General features: G+C 39.8%; 1 protein-coding gene across 8 annotated transcripts in view; it reads right to left on the minus strand.

Moving 5' to 3' along the window:
• Window positions 1–832: 832 nt before the first annotated feature.
• The window catches only part of SPATA18 (spermatogenesis associated 18), a 45,118-nt gene continuing 21,675 nt past the window's right edge, over window positions 833–24,275 (minus strand). For 6 of the 8 annotated variants that reach the window (XM_063663690.1, XM_063663691.1, XM_063663693.1 and 3 more), the window contains 7 exons: window positions 20,590–20,857; window positions 18,762–18,920; window positions 17,747–17,922; window positions 15,165–15,288; window positions 12,678–12,761; window positions 3,113–3,158; window positions 833–2,805 (listed from right to left, as the gene is read on the minus strand). In XM_063663690.1, coding sequence (XP_063519760.1) covers window positions 2,798–2,805; window positions 3,113–3,158; window positions 12,678–12,761; window positions 15,165–15,288; window positions 17,747–17,922; window positions 18,762–18,920; window positions 20,590–20,857 — 865 coding nt within the window. In that variant the 3' untranslated portion in view covers window positions 833–2,797. Of the gene's footprint in view, window positions 2,806–3,112; window positions 3,159–12,677; window positions 12,762–15,114; window positions 15,289–17,746; window positions 17,923–18,761; window positions 18,921–20,589; window positions 20,858–24,275 lie in introns of those variants that run through there. The other 2 variants (XR_010126052.1, XR_010126053.1) reach the window with 1 other exon arrangement.

Here is a 24,275-nt window from a genome sequence, read left to right on the forward strand (position 1 = left end):
TGTATATTATGGGTAGCACAGAGGAGGTATTCAATAAGACTATGAATGAATAAATGAACAATCAATAAACAGAAAAACTGATACTGTATGTCATGAAGAAACACAAAGAACAGGATAGAATCTTATTCTGAAATAAAAGTCAGTCTTGGAACAAGACTGAATAGTGTATCGGATGAACAGATTCCTTACATATAAAGTTGACACACCTTGATTGCTGTGGTAAGTGAAATAATGTAAGTGAAAGCTCCACAAAATGGTAAAGCACTACTCAGAGAGAGTGTCTTGAACATGACAATGAGCTGTGAATAAAATAAAGCTAGCAATTAAGGCTACAATATGGAATTGCAGCAATCCCATGGTCTTCCTCAGAGCAGGGTGCAGTAAGTATTTCTGAATGAATTTATGGTCCTGGTTTGGACCACAGACATTGATATGGTTTGGTTCTGTGTCCCCATCCAAATCTCACCTCAAATTGTAATCTCCATGTGTGGAGGGAGGGACCTGGTGGGAGGTGACTGGATCATGGGGGCAGTTCCCCCCATGCTGTTCTTGTGATAGTGAGTTCTCACAAGATCTGATGGTTTAAAAGCGCTTGGCAGTTCCCTCCTTGCACTCTCTCTGCTGCCACCTTGTGAAGAAGGCATTTGGTTCTCCTTTACCTTCTGCCATAACTGTAAGTTTCCTGAGGGTTCCCAGCCATGCAGAACTATGAGTCAATTAAAAAACCTCTTTGGTTATAAATTACCCAGTCTCAAGTAGTTCTTTATAGCAGTGTGAAAATGGACTAATACAGAGATTATAGATGGGTAAAGGACATCATTGAACTTGGGACTATGGAAGGAAAGCATTTTATTGCAAATAACTAATAGTTACAAAAGCACTTTTTAAATGTTATTATTAGATGTCAAGCCGAAAATCTAGAAACTAACATTTACCCAGGTTACAAAATAAGAGCTTTACATTTTTCAAAGTCTCTAAGGGTAAGGTACATCCCCAGATAAAATGAGTATAGGCCGGTCTCCTTTGGCTTCGTGGATTCTTTCCAAAATTTTTCCAGACTATTTAGCTTTCCTTGTGTAGTTATAGCTCAAATTAGAAACTTAAGAAACAGCAAGTGGCCAGGCAGGGTAGAAAGCAAATAAACTGAGCTACCTGTGCCTTTTTCCAAATCAGTATATGTGCTTGGCTCCTGAAAAAAAAATTTCTGATATGTAGGCATTCTCATTACTTAGTGAGATATTAGTGAAGACCTTTCAACATATAACACACAGTAACTGTTGCATAGTTTTAATAAACACTTGAATTCCTCACCCTATGATAAAACCAAGGCTCAGAGAAGTGAAGTAACTTGCTCAGTGCCACAAAGCAAGCTGATGACCAAGTCATGACTAGCAGTTACCTAGGCAGATAGTGATCCTTCCAGCACACTGCATTGCTTCAAAGTGATGACTAATGTAAATATGTAAAGAGGGCAAAAAAATTCAACTCATACTTCAGAATGAGGTGGTGACCATTAGACTCAAGGGACAGGCACTGAAGAGGTCCCCCAAACCTCCAGCACAGGGGTAAGATGCTTTAGAGAAGCTGTTTGTTTTATTTTCACCTGAAAAGCATCAGGTGCTGGTTCTGGCACTGAGCTTATGTAAAACTGAGCTGAGGCCAATTCAGTGTCTCTCTCAAAGGTATATGGAGAAAGTAGATGTTTGTGAGACATGTGTTTAAGGCTGATTTAAAAATGAAAAAAAGGCAGAAAGAACATTACTTATTGCAAGAAAGCAACATTCCATTCTTAATTCTTATCTTGAACGTGAAGTTTCAAAAGTATTTGACAGTGAAGAAGTCAAGGGATATATACTCAATTTAAAATCAGTAAATGGTGCCCCTAGTTTTGGGCCTTGAGTTTAAGTAGTTTTGGTCAGAGTTCAATAGGAGGTCTGAATTTGCAAATAACTAGGTAGAACAGGTGAAGAGCATGTCCCAAGAAACTTTTATATATAACACATGCATTAAAACCGTTTGAAATATTCCCAGGAGATATGCATGAGGTAATTAACATTTATCTCAAAGCTGGCTTCTAATCAAATCACTGCTTTACATTTATGGAACACGGAAATTCTCTCAACTAAGTAGCTTTGACATTCATTAGTCAACTAAACCAAACTGGGCACTCTCAAAATCAGAACGGAAAAGCAAGCCAACCAATAAATGTAATTTGTTGGCTAATACATAAAGAAAATATATCTTAAATTATCTTCTACACTTAGCCTTAAGTCACTGCTACTAACATGAGCTCTCCAACCTGAGATTAGGGCTGTCTTCCAAACCTTAAAAGGAAATTAAAACACCTAATATTGGTTTTGAGCTAAAGCTGATACCAACAATTATATTTATGATCCATCTGCAAACTGAAATGATTCATCTTTTCTTTTAGCCTCAGCATGGTAAATGCTTTCCACTTCAGTTCCCATAGTTCCCATAAAAGAGCCTAGTGTTTTGAGATGGAAATCCTGAACCTTTGTAATGGACTTTGCTTTGAATGAATATGATCCTAAATGCCTATACAATCATTTTTATGAAATTAATGGAATTAGTATCTATAAAATAAAATAGGATGCAATATATCTAAAGTTACAAATGCACCAAGCCAAAACATTTAACTCTCTGTGTGGGGTGACACACAGAATTGCCTTTTGACATTATCTTAAGTGAGGTCTGAGGCAGACACAGAAGACAGATGGCGGCACTGGAGATAGCAGCTGTTTCTACGCACTGGGGCAAAGGAGCAGGTCTGGTGGTTTTAAAATCCTAGGGAGAAAAATAGACAGTTCATTATTATGGTCACTTTCTTCGATTTTCTTTTGGAAGCACCTAAATGAAAGAGGCGGTTAATCTAGGTTTATGGCAATGAAGCCTCTTGGTTGGAAGCTCCTTCTACATGACCCATGGGACCTGCCAGGGTACCATCAGCCAGAGGCCCAGACATGAAAGGTGTGAGGAATAAGAAAAAGATGCTCTCTAGGAAGCAAAGCATTCATTTTGCTGCTCAGTGCTAAGTACTAGAAGGAGTATTAAAAAGCAGAAAATTTGATCCATCTGAACTAATCCCACTTACTTGGCAATCCACATCTTATTGGAGAAGGACTCCGACTTCGAGACATCTGGAAAATATAAAAGAATAATGTGAATTACACAGTAGATGGAGCTCAAAGGATGAATTATTTTGACATATTTTTTTCCCTAAAACCAACCAAATAGCTTGGTCTGAGGCACTTTAGCACTATGATTTTTCGCCCTAAGGTTGACTATTGTGATTCTTTTTAGATTTCTGAAATATTGGTTTAAATTATATTATTAGTTAAAAGCTGGGTTCAGTGGCCTAAGAGCAGCCATACTGAATTCAGTGCTTTCCAGAAAATAAAAATGTTTATTAAAACTCACAAATTAAAGCTAAAATGATGATATAATCTCTGGAAGATCCTTTATAAAAATTATAAGTCATAAACTCTGCTCTATTAAGAAGGGTCACCAGGCAACCAGAAAATCTTCATCTTTCAAATCTCACCTTTACTTTCACTAAGTAGAAGGTACTGCACTGGAACCACAAGTCTGTGACATAGCCGGTCAGGCATAACTGGCTACAAGCATCATCCTTGCTCTGAGCTTTCAAACACTCTAGATAAATAGATGCTGATAAAGATGGAATCCATTCTGGATGAATCAAGACCCCACATAAGCAAAAATAAACCCGACTAACCAAAAATATTTGTATTTTATTTTGCAGGTATACCCAGTTTTGTTGTGGCAAGAGGATGATGGAAACAGACAGAAAGTTGGCTGCAGTCGTACCTTTGGGATTAGATTTTATTCTCATCTGAAGTTTAAATTAATGTGTTCTTTCTGAGCACAACATGAGAAAGAAAGAGAAGGTATAGGGGATTCTCACAGAGGACATTGCCCATGAATAAGCCTTTTGATGGGAGTCCGGAGTTACAATTTGCCATGGCTGTTGCACAATAAGTGTCTAATAGTATTTTCTTCTTATATGCCATTTCCTCTTAGAATGAGGAATTGTGGTTCTCTCAGCATCATGCTCCCAATGTTTCCTTTTTATTTACCAGTCCACTAAGTGCACTATTGTTTTGCTTTTACTTACCATAAATACTTATTCATGAAAAAAGATAATGAAGCTATGTGAAAATCTCTAAGAGCAAAAGGATTGTGCCAGATGCATGACTTTTCCATTTCCCTATCATTTTTAAGGTCCTTTTCTTCACCTGAATATTCCTTCCCAATTTCCTAGCCCATTGAAATTCCACCCATTCTAAAACACCAAATTAAATACTACCTCCCCGATGAATGCCTTCCTCATGACCAAATCTGGGAGGAATCTCTATCTCATCTGATGACTCTAGCCCTTTCTGCTTCTTTTATTGACTATCATATTGTATCATATTATGGATGTATTGGTTTGTTGACTGTATCACATTCAGCTAATCTGTTTAAATCATAATAATCTTTCTCTTTCCTATATTTTATTTTTCTTTTTAAGTTTAGGGGTACATCGGCAGGTTTGTTATATTGGTAAAACCTTGTCATGGGGGATTTCTGGACAGATTCTCATCACCCAGGTATTAAGCCTAGTACCGATTAGTTATTTTTCCTGATCCTCTCCCTCCTCCCACCATCCACTCTCTGGTGGGCCCCAGTGTCTGCTGTTCCCTCTTTGTGTCCATGTGTTCTCATCATTTAGTTCCAGCTTATAAGTGAGAAATGTATTTGGTTTTCTGTTCCTGTGTTAGTTTGCTAAAGATAATGACCTTCAGCTCCATCCATGTTCCTGCAAAGGACATGGTCTTGTGATCTTCCTATATTAAGATCTATTCAGAGAAGATAACATGTTTTTGTCATTTTTGTGTCCCTCGCAAATCTAGCATCCATCAGATCCAGAAAGAATGTATGATAAGGAGCATGCAGGAGTCACAATAGATGCTCATTAAAGTCAGTAAGGGGGAGGAGATTCAAGATGGCCGAATAGGAACAGCACTGGTCTGCAGCCCCCTGCGAGATCAACGCAGAAGGCGAGTGATTTCTGCATTTCCAACTGAGGAACCCAGTTCATCTCACTGAGACTGGTTGGACAGAGGGTATAGCCCATGGAGGGCGAGCCGAAGTATGGTGGGGCATCACCTCACCTGGGAAGTGCAAAGGGCCAGAGAATTTTCCCCCCTACCCAAGGGAAGCCGTGAGGGTCTGAGCCTGAGGAACTCTGGCACAGATACTGCGCTTGTCCCATGGTCTTTGCAACCTGCAAACCAGGAGATTCCCTCCAGTGACTACCTCACCAGGGCCCTGGGTTTCAAGCACAAAACTGGGCGGCCAATTGGGCAGACACCAAACTAGCTGCAGGGACTTTTTTTTTTTTTTCCCATATCCCAGTGGTGCCTGGAACACCAGCAAAACAGAACTGTTCACTCCCCTGGAAAGGGGGTGATGAAGCCAGGGAGCCAAGAGGTCTGGCTCAGTGGGTCCCACCCCCACGGAGCCCAGGAAACTAAGATCCACTGGCTTGAAATTTTCACTGCCAGCACAGCAGCAATCTGAGATCTACCTGGGATGGTCAAGCTTGGTGGGGGAGGGGTGTCCGCCATTGCTGAGGCTTGAGTAGGCAGTTTTACCGCCACAGTGTAAACAAAGCTGCTAGGAAGTTCAAACTGGGTGGAGCACACTGCAGCTCAGCAAGGCTGCTGTGGCCAGACTGGCAGATTGCTCCTCTTTGGACAGGGCATCTCTGTAAAAAAGGCAGCAGCCCCAGTCAGGGGCTTATAGTAGACTTAAATGTCCCAGCCTGATGGCTCTGAAGAGAGCAGCAAACCTCCCAGCACAGCATTCGAGCTCTGCTAAGGGTCAGTCTACCTTCTCAAGTGGATCCCTGACTCCTGTGTATACTGACTGGGAGACACCTCCCAACAGGGGCCAACAGACACCTCACACATGAGAGCTCTGGCTGGCATCTGGCAGGTGTCCCCTGGGTCAAAGCTTCCAGAGGAAAGAACAGGCAGCAATCTTTGCTGCTCTGCAGCCTCCGCTGGTGATACCCAGGCAAACAGTGTTGGCAGTGGACTTCCAGCAAACTCCAGCAGGCTGACAGTTAAAAGGAAAAGAAACAAACAGAAAGAATTAGCATGTCCACTCAAAGACCCCATCCAAAGGTCACCAACATCAAAGACCAAAGGTAGATAATTCCACAAAGATGGGGAAAATCCAGCACAAAAAGGCTGAAAATTCCAAAAACCACAACACCTTTCCTCCTCCAAAGGATCACAACTCAAAGCCAGCAAGGGAACAAAACTGGATGGAGAATGAGTTTGATGAACTGACAGAAGTAGGCTTCAGAACGTGGGTAACAACAAACAACTCCAAGCTAAAGGAGTATGTTCTAACCCAATGCAAGGAAGCTAAGAACCTTGAAAAAAGGTTAGTCGAATTGCTAACTAGAATAACCAATGTGGAGAAGAACATAAATGACCTGATGGGGCTGAACACAGCACAAGAACTTCGTGAAGAATACACAAGTATCAATAGCTGAATCGATCAAGCAGAAGAAAGGATATGAGTGACTGAAGATTAACTTAATGAAATAAAGAGAGAAGACAAGATTAGAGAAAAAAGAATAAAAAGGAACAAACAAAGCCTCCAAGAAATATGGGATTATGTTAAAATACCAAATCTACATTTGAGTGAAAATGTACTTGAAAGTGATGGGCAGAATGGAACCAAGTTGGAAAACACTCTTCAGGTTATTATCCAGGAGATATACCCCAACCTACCAAGACAGGCCAACATCCAAATTCAGGAAATACAGAGAACTCCACAAAGATGCTCCTCAAGAAAAGCAACCCCAAGACACATAATCGTCAGATTCACCAAAGTTGAAATGAAGGAAAAAATGCTAAGGCAGCCAAAGAGAAAGGTTGGGTTAACCACAAAGGGAAGCCCATCATACTAACAGTGAATCTGTCTGCAGAAAACCTACAGGCCAGAAGAGAGTGAGGGCCAATATTCAACGTTCATTAAAGAAAAGAATTTTTAACCCAGAATTTCATATCCAGCCAAACTAAGCTTCATAAGCAAACGAGAAATAAAATCCTTTACAGACAAGCAAATGCTGAGGGATTTTGCCACCAGCAGACCTGCCTTACAAGAGCTCCTGAAAGAAGCACTAAACATGAAAAGGAAAAACCGGTACCAGCCACTGCAAAAAAAAACCAAAATGTAAAGGCCATCGACACTATGAAGGAACTGCATTAACTAATGGGCAAAACAATCAGCCAGCATCATAATGACAGGATCAAATTCACACATAACAATATTAACCTTAAATGTAAACGGACTAAATGCCCCAATTAAAAGACACAGACTGGCAAATTGGATAAAGAGTCAAGACCCATCGGTGTGCTATATTCAGGAGACTGATCTCACGTGCAAAGACACACATAGGCTCAAAATAAAGGGATGGAGGAATATTTACCAAGCAAATGGAAAGCAAAAAAAGCAGGAGTTGCAATCCTAATCTCTGATAAAACAGACTTTAAACCAACAAAGATCAAAAGAGGCAAAGAAGGGCATTACATAATGGTAAAGGGAACAATGCAGCAAGAACTAACCATCCTAAATATATATGCACCCAATACAGAAGCACCCAGATTCATAAAGCAAATTCTTAGAGACCTACAAAGAGACTTATACTCCCACACAATAATAGTGAGAGACTTTAACACCCCACTGTCAATATTAGACAGATCAATGAGACAGAAAATTAACAAGGATATTCAGGACTTGAACTCAGCTCTAGACCAAGTGGACCTAATAGACCTCTACAAAACTCTCCACCCCAAATCAACAGAATATACATTCTTCTCAGCACCAGATAGCACTTATTCTAAAATTGACCACATAATTGGAAGTAAAACACTCCTCAGCAAATGCAAAAGTATGGAAATAATAACAAACAGTCTCTCAGATCACAGAGCAATCAAATTAGAACTCAGGTCTAAGAAACTCACTCAAAAGCACACAAATACATAGAAACTGAACAACCTGCTCCTGAATGACTACTGGGTAAATAACGAAATGAAGGCAGAAATAAAGATGTTCTTTGAAACCAATGAGAATGAAGACAACTTGCCAGAATCTGGGGGACACATTTAAAGCAGTGTTTAGAGACAAATTTATAGCATTAAATGCCCACAAGACAAAGCAGGAAAGATCTAAAATTGACACCCTAACATCAAAATTAAAAGAACTAGAGAAGCAACAGCAAACAAATTCAAAAGCTAGCAGAAGGCAGGAAATAACTAAGATCAGAGTAGAACTGAAGGAGATAGAGACATGAAAAACACTTCAAAAAATCAATGAATCCAGGAGCTGTTTTTTTTTTAAAAAATCAACAAAATAGATATACTGCTAGTCAGACTAATAAGGAAGAAAAGAGAGAAGAATCAAATAGACACAATAAAAAATGATAAGAGGGGTATCATCCTGATCCCACAGAAATACAAACTACCATCAGAGAATACTATAAACACCTCTTCACAAATAAACTAGAAAATCTAGAAGAAATTGATAAATTCCTGGACACATACACCCTCCCAAGTCTAATCCAGGAAGAAGTCGAATCCCTGAATAGACCAATAACAAGTTCTGAAATTGAGGCAGTAATTAATAGCCTACCAACCAAAAAAAGTCCAGGACCAGACGGATTCACAGCCGAATTCTACCAGAGGTACAAAGAGTTGCTGGTACCATTTGTTCTGAAACTACTCCAAACAATAGAAAAAGAGGGAATCCTCCCTAACTCATTTTAAGAGGCCAGCATCATCCTGATAGCAAAACCTGGCAGAGACACAACAAAAAAAGAAAATTTCAGGCCAATATCCCTGATGAACATCAATGCAAAAATCCTCAATAAAATACTGGCAAAGCAACTCCAGCAGCACATCAAAAAGCTTATCCACCATGAACAACTTGGCTTCATTCCTGGGATGCAAGGCTGGTTCAATATATGCAAATCAATAAATGTAATCCATCACATAAACAGAACCAATGACAAAAACCACATGATTATCTCAATAGATGCAGAAAAATTCAATAAATTCGATAAAATTCAACACCCCTTCATGCTAAAAACTCTCAATAAACTAGGTATCAATGGAACATATCTCAAAATAATAAGAGCTATTTATGACAAACCCACAGCCAATATCATACTTGCCGAATGGTAAAAACTGGAAGCATTCCCTTTGAAAACCGGCACAAGACAAGGATGCCCTCTCTCACCACTCCTATTCAACACAGTATTGGAAGTTCTGGCCAGGGCAATCAGGCAAGAGAAAAAAATAAAGGGGATTCAAATAGGAAGAGAGGAAGTCAAATTGTCTCTGTTTGCAGATGACATGATTGTATATTTAGAAAACCCCATCGTCTCAGCCCAAAACCTCCTTAAGCTGATAAGCAACTTCAGCAAAGTCTCAGGATACAAAATCAACGTGCAAAAATCACAAGCATTCCTATACACCACTAACAAACAGAGAGCCAAATCATGAGTGAACTCACATTCACAATTGCTACTAAGAGAATAAAATACCTAGGAATATAACTTACAAGGGATATGAAGGACCTCTTCAAGGAGAACTCCAAACCACTGCTCAAGGAAATCAGAGAAGACACAAACAAATGGAAACACATTCCATGCTCATGGATAGGAAGAGTTAATATCGTGAAAATGGCCATACTGTCCAAAGTAATTTATAGATTCAATGCTATCCCCATCAAGCTACCACTGACTTTCTTCACAGAATTGGAAAAAACCACTTTAAATTCCATATGGAACCAGAAAAGAACTCTCCTAGACAAGACAATCCTGGGCAAGAAGAACAAAGCTAGAGGCATCACACTACCTGACTTCAAACTATACTACAAGGCTAGAGTAACCAAAACAGCATGGTACTTGTACAAAAACAGATATATAGACCAATGGAACAGAACGGAGGCCTCAGAAATAAAACCGTACAGCTACAACCATCTGATCTTTGACAAACCTGACAAAAACAAGCAATGGGGAAAAGATACCTTATTTAATAAATGGTGTTGTGAAAACTGGCTAGCCATATGCAGAAAACTGAAACTGGACCCCTTCCTTACACCTTTTACAAAAATCAACTCAAGATGGACCAAAGACTTAAATGTAAGACCTAGGACCATAAAAATCCTGGAAGAAAACCTGGACAATACCATTCAGGACATAGGCATGGACAAAGACTTCATGCCTAAAACACCAAAAGCAATGGCAACAAAAGCCAAAATTGACAAATGGGATCTAATAAACTAAAGAGCTTTTGCACAGCAAAAGAAACTATCATTAGAATGAACAGGCAGCTTACAGAATGGGAAAAAAATGTTTGCAGTCGAGATCTCCATCTGACAAAGGGCTAATATCCAGAATCTACAAAGAACTTAAGCAAATTTACAAGAGAAAAACAAACAACCCCATCAAAAAGTGGGCAAAGGATATGAACAGACGCTTCTCAAAAGAAGACATTTATGCCACCAACAAACATATGAAAAAAAGGCTCATCATCACTGGTCATTAGAGAAATGCACATCAAAACCACAATGAGATACCATCTCACACCAGTTAGAATGGCAATCATTAAAAAGTCAGGAAACAACACATCCTGGAGAGGTTGTGGAAAAATAGGAATGCTTTTACACCGTCGGTGGGAGTGTAAATTAGTTCAACCATCGTGGAAGAGAGTGTGGTGATTCCTCAAGGATCTAGAACTCCAGTTCTAGATACCATTTGACCCATTTGACTCAGCAGTGCCATTACTGGGCATATATCCAAATGATTATAAATCATTCTACGATAAAGACACATGCAGACATATGCTTATTGCGGCACTACTCACAAAAGCAAAGACTTGAAACCAACCCAAATGCCCGTCAATGATAGAATGGATTAAGAAAATGTGGCACATATACACCATGGAATACTATGCAGCCATAAAAAAGGATGAATTTATGTCCTTTGCAGGGACATTGATGAAGCTGGAAACCATCATTCTCAGCAAACTATCACAAGATCAGAAAACCAAACACCACATGTTCTCACTCATAAGTGGGAGTTGAACAATGATAACACATGGACACAGGGAGGGGAACATCACACACTGGGGCTTGTCGGGGGGGTGAGGGTCTAGGGGACGGATAACATTAGGAGAAATACCTAATGTAGGCGATGGGTTGACGGGTGCATCAAACCACCAGGGCACGTGTATACTTATGTAACAAAACTGCATGTTCTGCACATGTAACCCAGAACTTAAAGTATAAAAAAAAAAAAAGAAAAAAGTCAGTAAGGAAGCTGGGTCTCATCAACTGCAGGGGTTTTTGGTTTTGTTTTTGTTTTGCTGAGGAAGTTTTGCAACTTTGGGGCCATAGCTGCACGCTAGAGGCAATTTCAGAAAAGTGTGTAGGGTTGCCGGATGTGATTCTCCTTCTCTACCACTCTCTCTAAACAAGGTTGAACAAATATTTAAATAATTATTATTTGGAGGAACAGCACAGTGTTAGCCTATTTGGTGTCCACATGTCTTGGTCTAGCCCTGTATTCAAAAGGCACTGACTAAATATGTGTTGAATAAATGAATAGTGGTGAATCGTAATTTTTTTATTGTTTTGGGGAGTTTTGTTTTGTTTTGTTTAAGACAGGGTCTCACTCTCTCACCCAGGCTAGAGTGCAGTGTGGTACAATCACGGCTAACTGCAGCCTCGACCTTCCTGGGCTCAGGTGATCCTCCCAGCTCAGCCTCCTAAGTAGCTGGGACTACAGGCGCATGCCACCATGCCTGGCTAATTTGGGGGTGAATTTTTTGTTATGCCCAGCTAATTTTGGGGAGGATTTTTGTTTTGTTTTGTAGGGACAATGTTTCCCCATGTTGCCATAGCTGGTCTCAAACTCCTGGGCTCAAGCAATCCTCCCACCTCAGCCTCTGAAAGTGCTAGAGTTACAGGTGTGAGCCACCCTACCCAGCCCATAATAATGTTTTTAGGGATGTTATCTTCATAGTTTTCATGATGTTTTTGCTGTTATTTTTTTCTTTAACAGAAGTATTAGCAATCTTTCCAAAAACTAACACACAAAAAAAAACCCTTATTTTTTCTAATTTGAAGTTGAGGCCACATTAATACCTGCAATGCCCTTTATAAGGTATTGAAATCCAGACCACTTGAGCAATTTCTCTAAACTCATACACAAATTTCTAGAGGAACCAGGGACTTGTGCCAAGATCAGTTGAATATGGTATCCCATTCACTCTTCAGTCCACTATCTGATCTCTAATAGCCCATTTCATCCAAAGATAAAAATAAAACTATGAAATACATAAAATCTACTATTCCTTGAACTAAGAAACAAAGATAAAACTAACTCTACTCCTTTCTAGAATAATAAATTATTTAGCCCACAGTAGTATAAAAATCAATTTGGAGCTAGCATTATTGCAACAGGTTCTCTTTCCATCTGTAGACTTATAATCACCTCTTTTGTACTGCTGAAGCAAAAAAAAAATGCCAACCATAGATGAATTTTGTGTTAAGATGATTAGATAGATATGTACCGTGTTTAAACCAATTTGGCTACGGGGGCAAATGGGACTTAAACTCCTGCTTCGACATCGACTTAGAGATCGCACCGAATTCCACTTAAAAAAGAGAAAGAAAAAGAGAGACATAGTCAGGAGTTTGTGAAAACTGTCATGGCTCAAAACAACATGCATATCCCACAGAATAAGAATTTTACTTATATGATTACACTTGCCCATTACTGATCATCTGCACAAGCTACACTCCTTTCACCTCCTATAGCTGCCCAATATTTGGCAATAACTTCAGGTACTTCTTAAATAGAATCCCATTACAATGAACCTTGGGATATTCTGGTGTTTGATGCCAGTGGAATGTTTTTATGAGTAAGCTATTGGAAATTACATAGGAGTTTGTTAGTGCTGGAGAATGTAAGCTCCATGTGGTTAGAGATTTGTATCTGTTTTATTTATTGCTAAATCTCTAGCACATAAATACAGTGTTTGGGTCATAAATAACTATTGAATAAATAAATATCATTGGATGAATGAATAAAACACCACTACTGCCTATTTGCTTTCTAACTAAATGAATAAGAAGAAAGCTATATTCACTAAAATTAGATTTTACTGGTAAAATCCTTGAAATTTCCCTACTTCAACCCCTTTCTTTTCCAAGTTCTTTCTTTTAGGAAAAACTTCCTATTATTTTGTTTTAGGGTTTAAGCTTGGACAAATGTTCATGATATGCTTGATGGGAGAGAAGAAGGAAGTTAAAAGGCAATTGCTATTTGATGTAAAACATAAGAATAATGGGTATTACTTCCACCTCCTTTCCAAACTACACAGCAGATAAGATCTTCTTAACAGAGTGTGACTGCTGTGGGAGCAAGAAGTATGTTTTATTGTAGAACATGTGTAGCTGTTGGATCAATAAAACCCAATTTCTATTTCTATGGACTCAACTTTTTTTTTTTTTTTTTTGACAGGATCTCAGGCCGGGTGTGGTGGTTCATGCCTATCATCGCAGTACTTCAGGAGGCTGAGGTGGGCGGATCATGAGGTCAGGAGTTTGAGACCAGCCTGACTAACATGGTGAAACCTCATCTCTACTAAAAATATGAAAATTAGCCAGGCATGGTGGCATGCACCTGTAATCCCAGCTACTCAGGAGGCTGAGGCAAGAGAATCGCTCGAACCCGGGAGGCGGAGGTTGCAGTGAGCTGAGATCATGCCACTGCACTCCAGCCTGGGCGACAGAACGAGACTCCATCTCAAAAAAAAAAAAAAAAAAAAAAAGGACAGGATCTCACTCTGTCACCCAGGCTGGAGTGCAGTGGCACAATCACGGCTCACACAGCCTCAACCTCTCCAGCTCAAGCAATCCTCCCTCCTCAGCCTCCCAAGTAGCTGGTACTACAGGTATGCATCACGATGCCCAGCTAATTTGTTTATTTTTTGTAGAGATGAGGTCTCGCTATGTTGCCCAGGCTCATCTCAAACTCCTCAAACAATCCTCCTGCCTTGGCTTTCCAAAGTGCTAGGATTACAGGTGTGGGCCACCATGCCCAGCTAAGGACTCAACATTTATGGAACAAAACATTTTAAGATAGTATTCACTGTAATGGGATTTTTAAGCTACAAAAACCCTTTTCTCAAGTTCTTTTAAAATAAAATATTCCCCTTCTCCACTGTATGTGTGAAAGCTGCCATAAAGCACTTCCCCTATTCTTCAGTTCAAGGAGAACAGGAACAGAGATCAGCCAGCTATGGGCATCATCCTGGACTAAGGGGCTTCACTTAACTCTTTCTAGGAAAGAGTTAAAACTACATAACATAAACTATGCAGAATATCCAAGCACTACCAGTTCCATCACCCAATCCCCACTACAACACGTACACACCCACATGCTCACATACGGTACCTAAGACTCCATTTTAAAGGCTGTTCAAGTATTGAACATTCTGTAGGTTCAAAACATTCTATAACCAATGGATATAGGAAGCGACCTTCCCAAACTGATTGGTTCCTCTCTCCCGCCTCCTCTGCCCTCTTTGTCTCCATCCCTCCCCTCCATACACATCATACCAAGGAGAGAAAAACAGGGCACATTCACAGTTTCCCAAAATAGAGAATTGTCAGTAAAAATTTGGCAAATAGTTTCCTGAAAGTTAATTGATTTTAAGTGCTTAGGATTATGGAAATCCTCCTACAAGATAACTTCAAAGGGCTTTGTTTTTAAAATATCATAATAATTCTAAGATGGAGGAGGTAAATATGGCTGATTCCATCTTCTAAATAAAGCAAGAAGTAAAGAAATTACTGCCAGGAAATTATGCAGAATTATGGAAGAATCAAGGAAAAGAATCAGTTCTTTCCGAGATCATCTCCAACCTCTCCTTTGTATGAAATCTTATCAACTCTTTATAAACTTCTTTTATAGAATCTCTGGGTTTATAAATGTTCTCGAACTTGTGAATCAAACACTTCGGATGAATTGTCACTATGCAAGGCCACCGTACAAAAGCCCCTCTCCTGGTGACAGCTTCTCCCTTCATAATGACACAGTCATTCTCCATGAGAGCAGGCCACACGTGATAGAGGACTAAGGGAGCAGTGAAATCCGAGTCGTAGCTGCGGCGGTATCTGTTTTCAATATACAAAACAAGAAAGAGAAGTTAAGAAATTATGGAGCATATCTAGGGGAAAACATCAGTGTGAATTTTCATTTTGTATTACGCTCAGATCTGAGTAAATATAGATCAAATTCTGTTATTAAAGAATGTTTGTGGCCTCTTAGAATAGGAACTAATGATAACTGGGACCCAGCATGGATGCACTAAGACCAAATTGTGTCAAACTAATTGTATTCCTTCTCTTCTCAGGATTACAAGAGTTGCAATTCAGGGGAATTCTAAAGACGTAGACTAGCTATCTGAAGTCCCATCAGGCTTCCCATAGAATTTTTCATGCTGTCTTTGTGGACAAAATAAAAGAAATATAGGAGGATGATTAACTTAAGTAGGTGGATTGGAAACTAATTAAATGATCATATCCAAAGAGGGGTAATTAATGGATCAACAGAAACCCGAAGGAAGATGCTGAGGGCTCTCTCTCAATCCCGTGATAAGTTATCATGTTTATGAATGAGTTGTATGAAATATAGAAAACATGCTCAAAGATGCAGGTGGTTAGCAAAAAAAAAAAAAAAAGATGACATTAATTAAAAACAGCTCAACAGGCTGGAACAATAAGCTGAATTTAATAAGATAAAATAAAACGTGAATACATATGAGGTCCTATAATTGAGTTTAAAAAGCATTTGCACAAATAGAGGAGATATATGGTTTAGTCACAGTACAAGTAAAAATACAGCAGGTTTCAGTTGTACTCAAAATGAATAAACACTGTTAGAAGGCTAAAAAAGAAAGAAAAACTACTGTAAGTTAGCTGAATTAATGGAGAATAAGAATAAAAAGGGTGTTAGTCCCTCTAGGCTGGTCAGTTCACTTTCTTTAAAAGGTGCACGGATCAAGAACAAGACAATGAATCTATTTGTCAAGAACTCCCAAATCTACTTCATATGAAGAAACCCTGAAGTCCTGAGGCCAGAAGGAGGAGGGTTTGAGTAATTGTTTTCAAATGTACAAAAGGCTGCCAGGGTGAAAAAGGGTTAGCCTTGTTCTGTGAAGTTCTAGAAGTAGAACTAAATCCAATCATTGTTAGAAAATCCAATTCCAGCTGCACAGATGTCCAGGCACACAGGCCAGAGAATGCCCTAGAAGTTGCACATTCCCTCTGGTTAAAGGCATGTCAGCAAGAGGCCCTACAGAAGTCTTTGACATGTGCAGATTCCATAAACTAAAATGGTGAATGGTTCTGAATGGCACTCTCCATCCTCTAAAGGAGAAAGGAATAAAGGGAGACAAATGAAGATAATGTGCTCTGTGGAACCAAAAAGACCCAACTGCAGTGTAATGTCCTAATATCAGCTCTTCCATGAGTTGATCCATGTTGGAGAAACTAGAAGCAGGACAATGGCAAGAAAATATGACATGCTATAAGGCAATTGGAAAGTTCATTATTGTTGTGATTTGCATAAGTGAAAGAAAGTGAATGATTCTGAGTGGTACTATCCATCCTCTCTCATCAACAAGCTTGCAGGAATGCTGGGCATAACTTTACAACCTGAACAAAAACCCACAGTGAATATTTCCTGGGCACCCACTTCATGCCGGGCAGCATCCTAAGTGCTTTGTCTGAATTATCTCAACTAACGTTCTATGACCCTAGGAAGTAGGCATTATTATTTCCCCCATTGGATAGAGAAGAAACTAAGAAATAGAAAAATTAAGTGGCATGCCTAACATTATACAGCTAATAGGTGATGGAGCTGAAATTTGAACGTAAGCAGCTTGAGGCCAGAGCCTGTGTTCTTAACCACTAGCTTAATTTCTTCCCAGATAATCTCCAGCTATATCCTGTGATCTCAAGAAATCACAATACAATGTTTTAAATTAGTTTAATGTATTTTAATTTATAAGGGGAATATTTATCCTGTAAAAGTTGGTAGCAATCTATTGGTCCTAGACAAAAGAGTCAAGAGCATTAATTTTCAAATATTAGTGTGCATAAGGAACACCTGAGTGCTTGTTAAATTGCAGATTCCTGAGCCCTTTCTTAGACCTACCGCATAAAATGTCAGGAAATGTAATCCAGGAATGTGTATTTTTAACAAGTACCTTCAGTAATTCTGATGCGGGTGATCCACACATCATACTTTGAGAAGCCTGGCCTGAGTAATGCAATAAAAACCAATAGAAAGTAATGCTCATTTGTATTTATAGAGCATCTTTAAAAAAGTGTTCTAGATAGGCTCCAAGTCCTCATTAGTTCTCTCCCAAAGACCAATATGTTCAATGGAAAATGACTCTAGGAGTGGGTCCTGCCCTGGAGTACAGAGAAGTATACGGTAGGGCCTGAAAATCAGGTAGTGTCTGTTAATTTCCCCACTCAGAGTTCTTTTCCCTAAATTGTTTTCAGGAAACAGACAAGACAATGTATTCATGATGAATCCCTTAGCTTCTGCTCTTGTGTCTCTTACTTGCAATCATTAAAAACTTCTCCATCTGCCCCATATGCAATATCTAGGGGTGGTTCTAAGGCCTGCATTGCAAAGGCAATGCAACATATCTCCTGGATGAAGTCATTGAGAAGGCAAAAGTCAACGACAGGAGGGAATGAAATCTTGGGATTGACATTCATGGCTCGGATCACATCCTGCAAAACAAAAGATGGCATCACTTTGTTACCAGCCTGTGACAAATACACTCTGACATTCTAAGAATATTAGGACTGATGGGAGGTGGGAAAAGAGAATGTGAGCCAAAACAAGTTAAAGCAGAAAAACAGTGCATGTGCTAAAAGGAGAAAGATGTTGCCACCCATTCACAGGGAAGAAGGAAAGAGGACACAGAGGAGAAATGACACTGTAAAAGCCAAGAGAGTCCTAAAAAAGCAAGGAAAAAAACCTTCCATGGCTTCTATTTATCATTTCCTTATTTTTCTATTCTGGGCAAGGGTATGATGTGCCAACACAGAACTCTGAATTGTTCATAATCCATAACAAACATTATAATAGTTTGCTTTTATTGAGTGTTAACTATGTGCCATGGCTTGTGCTAAGCAAATTGCCTACTTTCTTTCATTTAATGCTCTCAGTGACTCTATGGAGTAATGAAAATTGTTACTCCCACTTAAGGATTAGAAAACTAAAGCATATAAAGATTAAGTAAATGTGTAAGATCACACAGCTAGTGTCAGGAAGCAAATCCATACTTACTTTTCCCAAAATCCTTGCTCTTAAGAACTATGATATTCCATCTCCTGATCATAACAGCCTATCTAAAGAAACTCAGACAATTTTCCCCCATAATATGTTTAAGGAAGAAACAGTCAATAATGGCAGGTACTACCAAGTAAATTGAATGCTGTTCCCTTCTTCTTTTTCATTACATAGAATTAATACTAAATACTGGATGGATTTCTGAGTTATTAGTACTCAATATAAACTGCAGCAGCAGCAGCAAACCAGTCCTAATAAGAGACTCAACACTTACATTGACACTGCTTTGAGAATTATACAGATCAAGATGACAAATGACATAATCTGAGACAGCATTCTCAAAGTCATTCGACCCCACGTAAGATGGTGTCAACGATTTTCTCACACGGATCTTGAAGTGTCTGAATGCCATTTTTGCTACATGGAATGCCTCCTGCACATAAAAACGCAGCAAATTTATTTGGTGAAAAGAGGTAGGTGAAAAGATCCAAAACAAGGAATTAGAAAGAATCCGAGCTTCAACATCATATTGGTCTTCTGATAACTAAACACAGTTGATCAAAAACATTTTTAATCTGGAAGAAAATACATCTCTAACTTTGAAAAGTACATAAACATATAATAATCCATGCTCACTAACATCAAGACAGTTGACTATTGTGCTAGAAATTCTGAGTGGAGGAAGCAGGACAGTGCAGAATTTGAAGGAAATAAATCCCCTGCTATGAGCCCATAGCAATAACACATTACTGGTCAAGAAATAAGAGAAAATTATCAGTCTAGTGTTTATGTTATAAACACATATCCAGACTCAGACATGTGTCCTGGCATATGTCAATTCAACAAATATTTATTAAATGCTTATGGTGTGGTAAGCGTTGGGAAAACTCAGTTATGCAAGGAAGACGTGGCCTGTACATTGACAGAGCTTTAACTAACTCAGTAAGTGGTTCTTAATTATATAAACCAGGGGATGGCAAATGCTTTTCAATAAGGAGCCAGATAGCAAATATTGTATGCATGTTGAGCTACATACAGTTTCTGTCTTTTTTTTTTTTTACAACCCTTTAAAAATCTAAAAACATTCTTACATTCTTAGCTTTCAGACAGTAGTATTTCTCTTAGAAATATGAGCCAGGTCCAGATATGGTCCATAGATCATGGTTTGCTAACCCTGATTTAAATGAATAAATACAGGATAAAGTTCAGTATTTCTGATAATTCTGCTCTCATACCAATGTTTTGTTTTGTTTCTTAATATTTAACAATTCTCCTCATGAACTCTCAGTATCTTAGTATGGCACTAACCCATAGAACAAACATATTTGTTTTGGAAATTAAGGATACATATGTGTACTTTTAAAATTTGCCATACTCAAATAGCTGATATGTAAGCAGTTTTAATAACTACTCTTAATTAAACAAACAGAAGCATTAACACAATCACAACCTTCTCATTTTTTTAAGAACTAAAGTAAACCAAATGACAGCCATTAGCAATGATATATCCACTGTGTGTGCATATGCCCATATTAGACAAAAGGTACAGTGCAAATCTACTTTGTATAAACCCATTTGAGATAGTCCTGCGTTTATGGATACTTCTTAAACAAATGCCTGGTCAATATAACTAACTAACTAACTAAATATTATATAACTATTCATATATATATATATGAATAGTTATTGATTGTGAAAATGATTCACCCCCCAAATATTAGTAATGAAAGGGAAGGAAGGAAGGAAGGAAGGAGAGAGAGGAAGGAAACAATGGAGGAAGAAGGGAGAAAGGAAGAAGGAGGAAGAGATGGAGAGAGGGAGGGAAAGAGGAAGGGAGGGAGGGAGAGAGACGGGAAGAGACAAAGAGGAAGGAAAGAAAGGAGGGAGGGAGGGATGGAGGGAAGAAGGAAGGAAGGAAATAGGAAAGGAGGAAGAAGGGGAAGGAGGAAGAAAGAGAAGGAAGGAGACAGATGGGGAGACTGGAATCTCCCCCACTTCAGTGACCTCAGGATCCACTAGTCTTTGTAAGTTGTTCCATTCACGTTACCAAACTTGTCTCCCGGCTGCCCTAAGGAGCCGGGAGTCCCGCAGGCGTCACATACCACTGTGGCGATGTAGATGATCCGCTGAACGGTCTCAGCCTTGTCGATGCAGCGCCGCAGCAGGCACTGCGCGTCCAGGCGGGCCTGGGAATAGGAATCGCTGAACCGGGACAAGAGGGCAGCCTTGCGCGCCACATTGGACAGCTTGGAGCGGTTTGGGGACGGGCTCCTGACCTTGACAGCGGTGGAGGGGCTGGCAGATCTGCTGCGGCTGCAGCTACGGCTGCGGCTGGGAGGGGCAGGGCTGGGAGACCGGCTCCTGGAGGACCTGTTGGTGAGCGAGAATCAGCAAGGGAAATCCTTTGATTTGCTTCTTGAGTAAAGCAAAGATCACCTGGTGGCCAATGAATCCGACCATCCGGAGGCAAAACTCCTTATCTGAGGAATTCAGAAGTGATTAGACTTCCCTATTATCTGACTCTAGCATCACCAGATGCTAGAGTCTGGTACCAACCAGACCTCTTTCCCAAAAATTTATAAGCAACTAGAATTTCTATACATCTCCAGAATGCATGCGTTCTTAAAAATCAGTCCCATTTTGACCCATAAACGCTCAAAAGGAAGCATATAATTTTCTTTTGTAATCCCTAATACATCAAATCGGCCTATTAATGGAACTTTGCATCACGATATTATTTTACAAGTAGATGCATTTTACCAGACCCTCAAAAAGGATATGTTCTGGTCTTTTTGTCTTTATCCCATATGTTCAGGTCTTTTTGGCTTTATCCCAAAACTCAAAATTACATAAAAATGTTCATGTATCCTTCCAAGAAACTTCCTCCCTCCTCGAGTCTGGTATCTTAGATGACCCTTTTGCCTATCACACTGTCCTCAGCCTGCTCCTGCTTCACCTACACTCTCCCCATCTGCTCCATCCCCTAATCAACCACCCCCATGTCCAGATACTTTATCCCTGTCAGATACTCACACAGGAGTTACATATGCCACTAGTACAGTCCTCGGAAAATCCCAAAATGTTTTTCCTCTCTATGAGGTAGCTAATGGAGATTTAGGAGCAATCCAAGTTCGTGTCCCTTTTCCAATGTCTGATTTTTCACAAATTTAATCCAAGTTTGGGTTCATTTAACCAGGATCCCTCTAAGTTCATTCAAGAATTTCAGGTTTTAACTATTGCCTTTGATTGAACCTAGCAAGACATATTTGTGGTATTAACTACTTGCTGTTTCCATGAAGAAAGGTCACGCATATGGTCAAGCTTGGGCAGATGAAGCTCATGTTCATAATCCTAACAATGATAAAGCCGGGGCAGAAGCTGTCCCTGACCCAGAACCCAATTGGCAATACCGGGTGGCTGACGCCGGCCCAAAGAGAGGCAGGGGCAGATGAGATTATATGATCTCTTTTTTGTTGGAAGAAATGAAAAAGGCAGTAATAAAAGCTGTTGATTTTTCTAAATTACAAGAAATCACTCAGGAGCCATCTGAGAGCTCCATCCTTTTCCAGGCTACACTGGTGAAGGACGTGCATAAATACACAAGTTTTGACCCCCAAATTCCTAAGAGTCTATCCATTCTGGCCATACATTTTATAAGTCAGACTTCCCCAGACATCAGACAAAAACTCCAAAAATTAGAGCATGGCCTACAAACTCCCTTTCTTACTTTATTAAATGTAGGCTTTAAGATTTTCAATAATCAGAAGGAAATATCCAAAACAAAAACAGTTCTATTGCAGAAGGAAAAATGCCAGCACCACACTAATTACATGGTGACAGCATTGGCACATTCTTTTTCATTAGCCAATAACCCCAAGGCTTGTCCCCATAACACTAACAGAACACGGGCCTGTCATCACTGCAGAAATCCAGGACACTAGAGTAGAAAATGTCCAAAACCTCCAGGTTACAAGCCATCCCCAGGACCCTGTTCTCATTGCAAACAAGAGCATCATCAGAAAAATGAGTGTCCCTCCCTCCCTTGTGACGGACAGGCACTTCTTTCTCCTAAGCCATCACAGCCACAACCTCACCAACATACCTGACAAGGGGGTTCTGCAGAACAAGGACAAGGGGAAGGACATGCACCTCTAACTCTATTCCTGGATTATAACCAAGCCTCTGAAAGTCATCCTCTAGATAACTGGTGGGGCCTTGAGTCCTTCTAGGCCCCTGTCTTTTCCTTTTCTATGGATGAGCCTTGGGTAAATCTAATTGCGGCTGTGCAAGTCTTCTTATCACACCTTCTTACCCCAACCATTTCTCTCCATGCTGGTAAAATGGGAAATACCTCCACCTTTGTGTAATCTTAGTACTCCCCCCACCATCCATACTTATAACATCATTGGAAGTTCTTTAATTTGTAATGTTACTTTAGGATGTACACCCTGTTATAATGGTACTCCTGTGGGTAACATTAACCGATTTGAGGCCTTAGGCTCTTACAACAAAACTCTGAATCTATCTAATCACTGCCCATTTTTAAGCCTTTCAAGCAAACCAGTATAGTAAGGCCTCCAGTATACACCACCCCTTGCACTCCTAATACCACTCATGTATGTTACTAGAATGATATAACCAATGTCAGAAAAAACCATCATGCCACTTATATCCTATTCATTGCACATACGCTTCCCTGGTTTTGAACACCACCGCCGCGCCCCCCACTCACCCAACCAGTTGGGACATTAACATGACTTTTCCTCTCACATGGGGCCTCTCAAAAACTGTCAAGAGGCCCCTTTCCTTTGTTTCCAACATTTTAATCAAACTAATCAACACCATATTACCTGGCTGCCACTCCTGGGCTCTTACGGCTTTGCGGCACTGCTAAAAATTATTTAAACTCCTTTCAAGCTTTGGCTTTATTCTATCTGCATAATTCTCTTCATTATGATGTTCATACTCTGGGTACAATAGCTCCCACTCAAATCACTGTCCTGAACATAGCTTCCAATCTAGAATCCCATTCTAGAAGAAAAAGGACCCTAGGATTTATTGTGGCCAGAGTTGTGGGAACTATCATAACTCTTGCCCCTTGGGGAGGTTTTACTTACCATGAAATCACTATGGGAACTTACCACCTCCCTTGAAATACTGGCAAATACTGGCCTTAGCAAATACTGGTGCAAGTCTATCGTTGCTAGAAAAGTCTTTAGGCTCACTAGCAGGAATGGTTTTTGAAATAGACGAGCTCTAGATTATCTCCTAGCTGAACAAGTTGCTGTCATCAGTAAAACCTGTTGATCTACATTAATGTGTCTGGAAGAGTGGAAACTCACGTCCAAGAAATTTTCAGACAAGCCAAATGGCTTAACACACTCTCCCAAAGTAACAAAAACTGGGCCAGAACCTTTACTGACTGGTTTCCAAAAATCCCTTGCTCAATCATAGATCACTGCAGCTTCAAACACCTGGGCTAAAGAGTTCCTCCTGCCTCAGCCTCCAGAGGATCTAGGCCCACAAGCATACCCAGCTAATTTATTCATTTTTTTAACTTTTTTTTAGAGATGAGTTCTTGCCATGTTGCTCAGGCTTGTCTAGAACTCCTGGGCTCAAGCAATCTTCCCCACCACAACCTAGGTCCTAAGTAGCTGGAATTCCCAGTTTTCACATACATAACCTTTGCCCTATTTTAGGGTGGAGGTGGGGATTGGAAGGTCAGATGAGCAAATACATGTGGAAGTACTGGGTATATTGTAAACTACTGTATCAGTAAAAAGTTACA

This window comes from Pongo pygmaeus, chromosome 3 (genome assembly GCF_028885625.2).
Source record: "Pongo pygmaeus isolate AG05252 chromosome 3, NHGRI_mPonPyg2-v2.0_pri, whole genome shotgun sequence".
Taxonomy (NCBI): domain Eukaryota; kingdom Metazoa; phylum Chordata; class Mammalia; order Primates; family Hominidae; genus Pongo; species Pongo pygmaeus.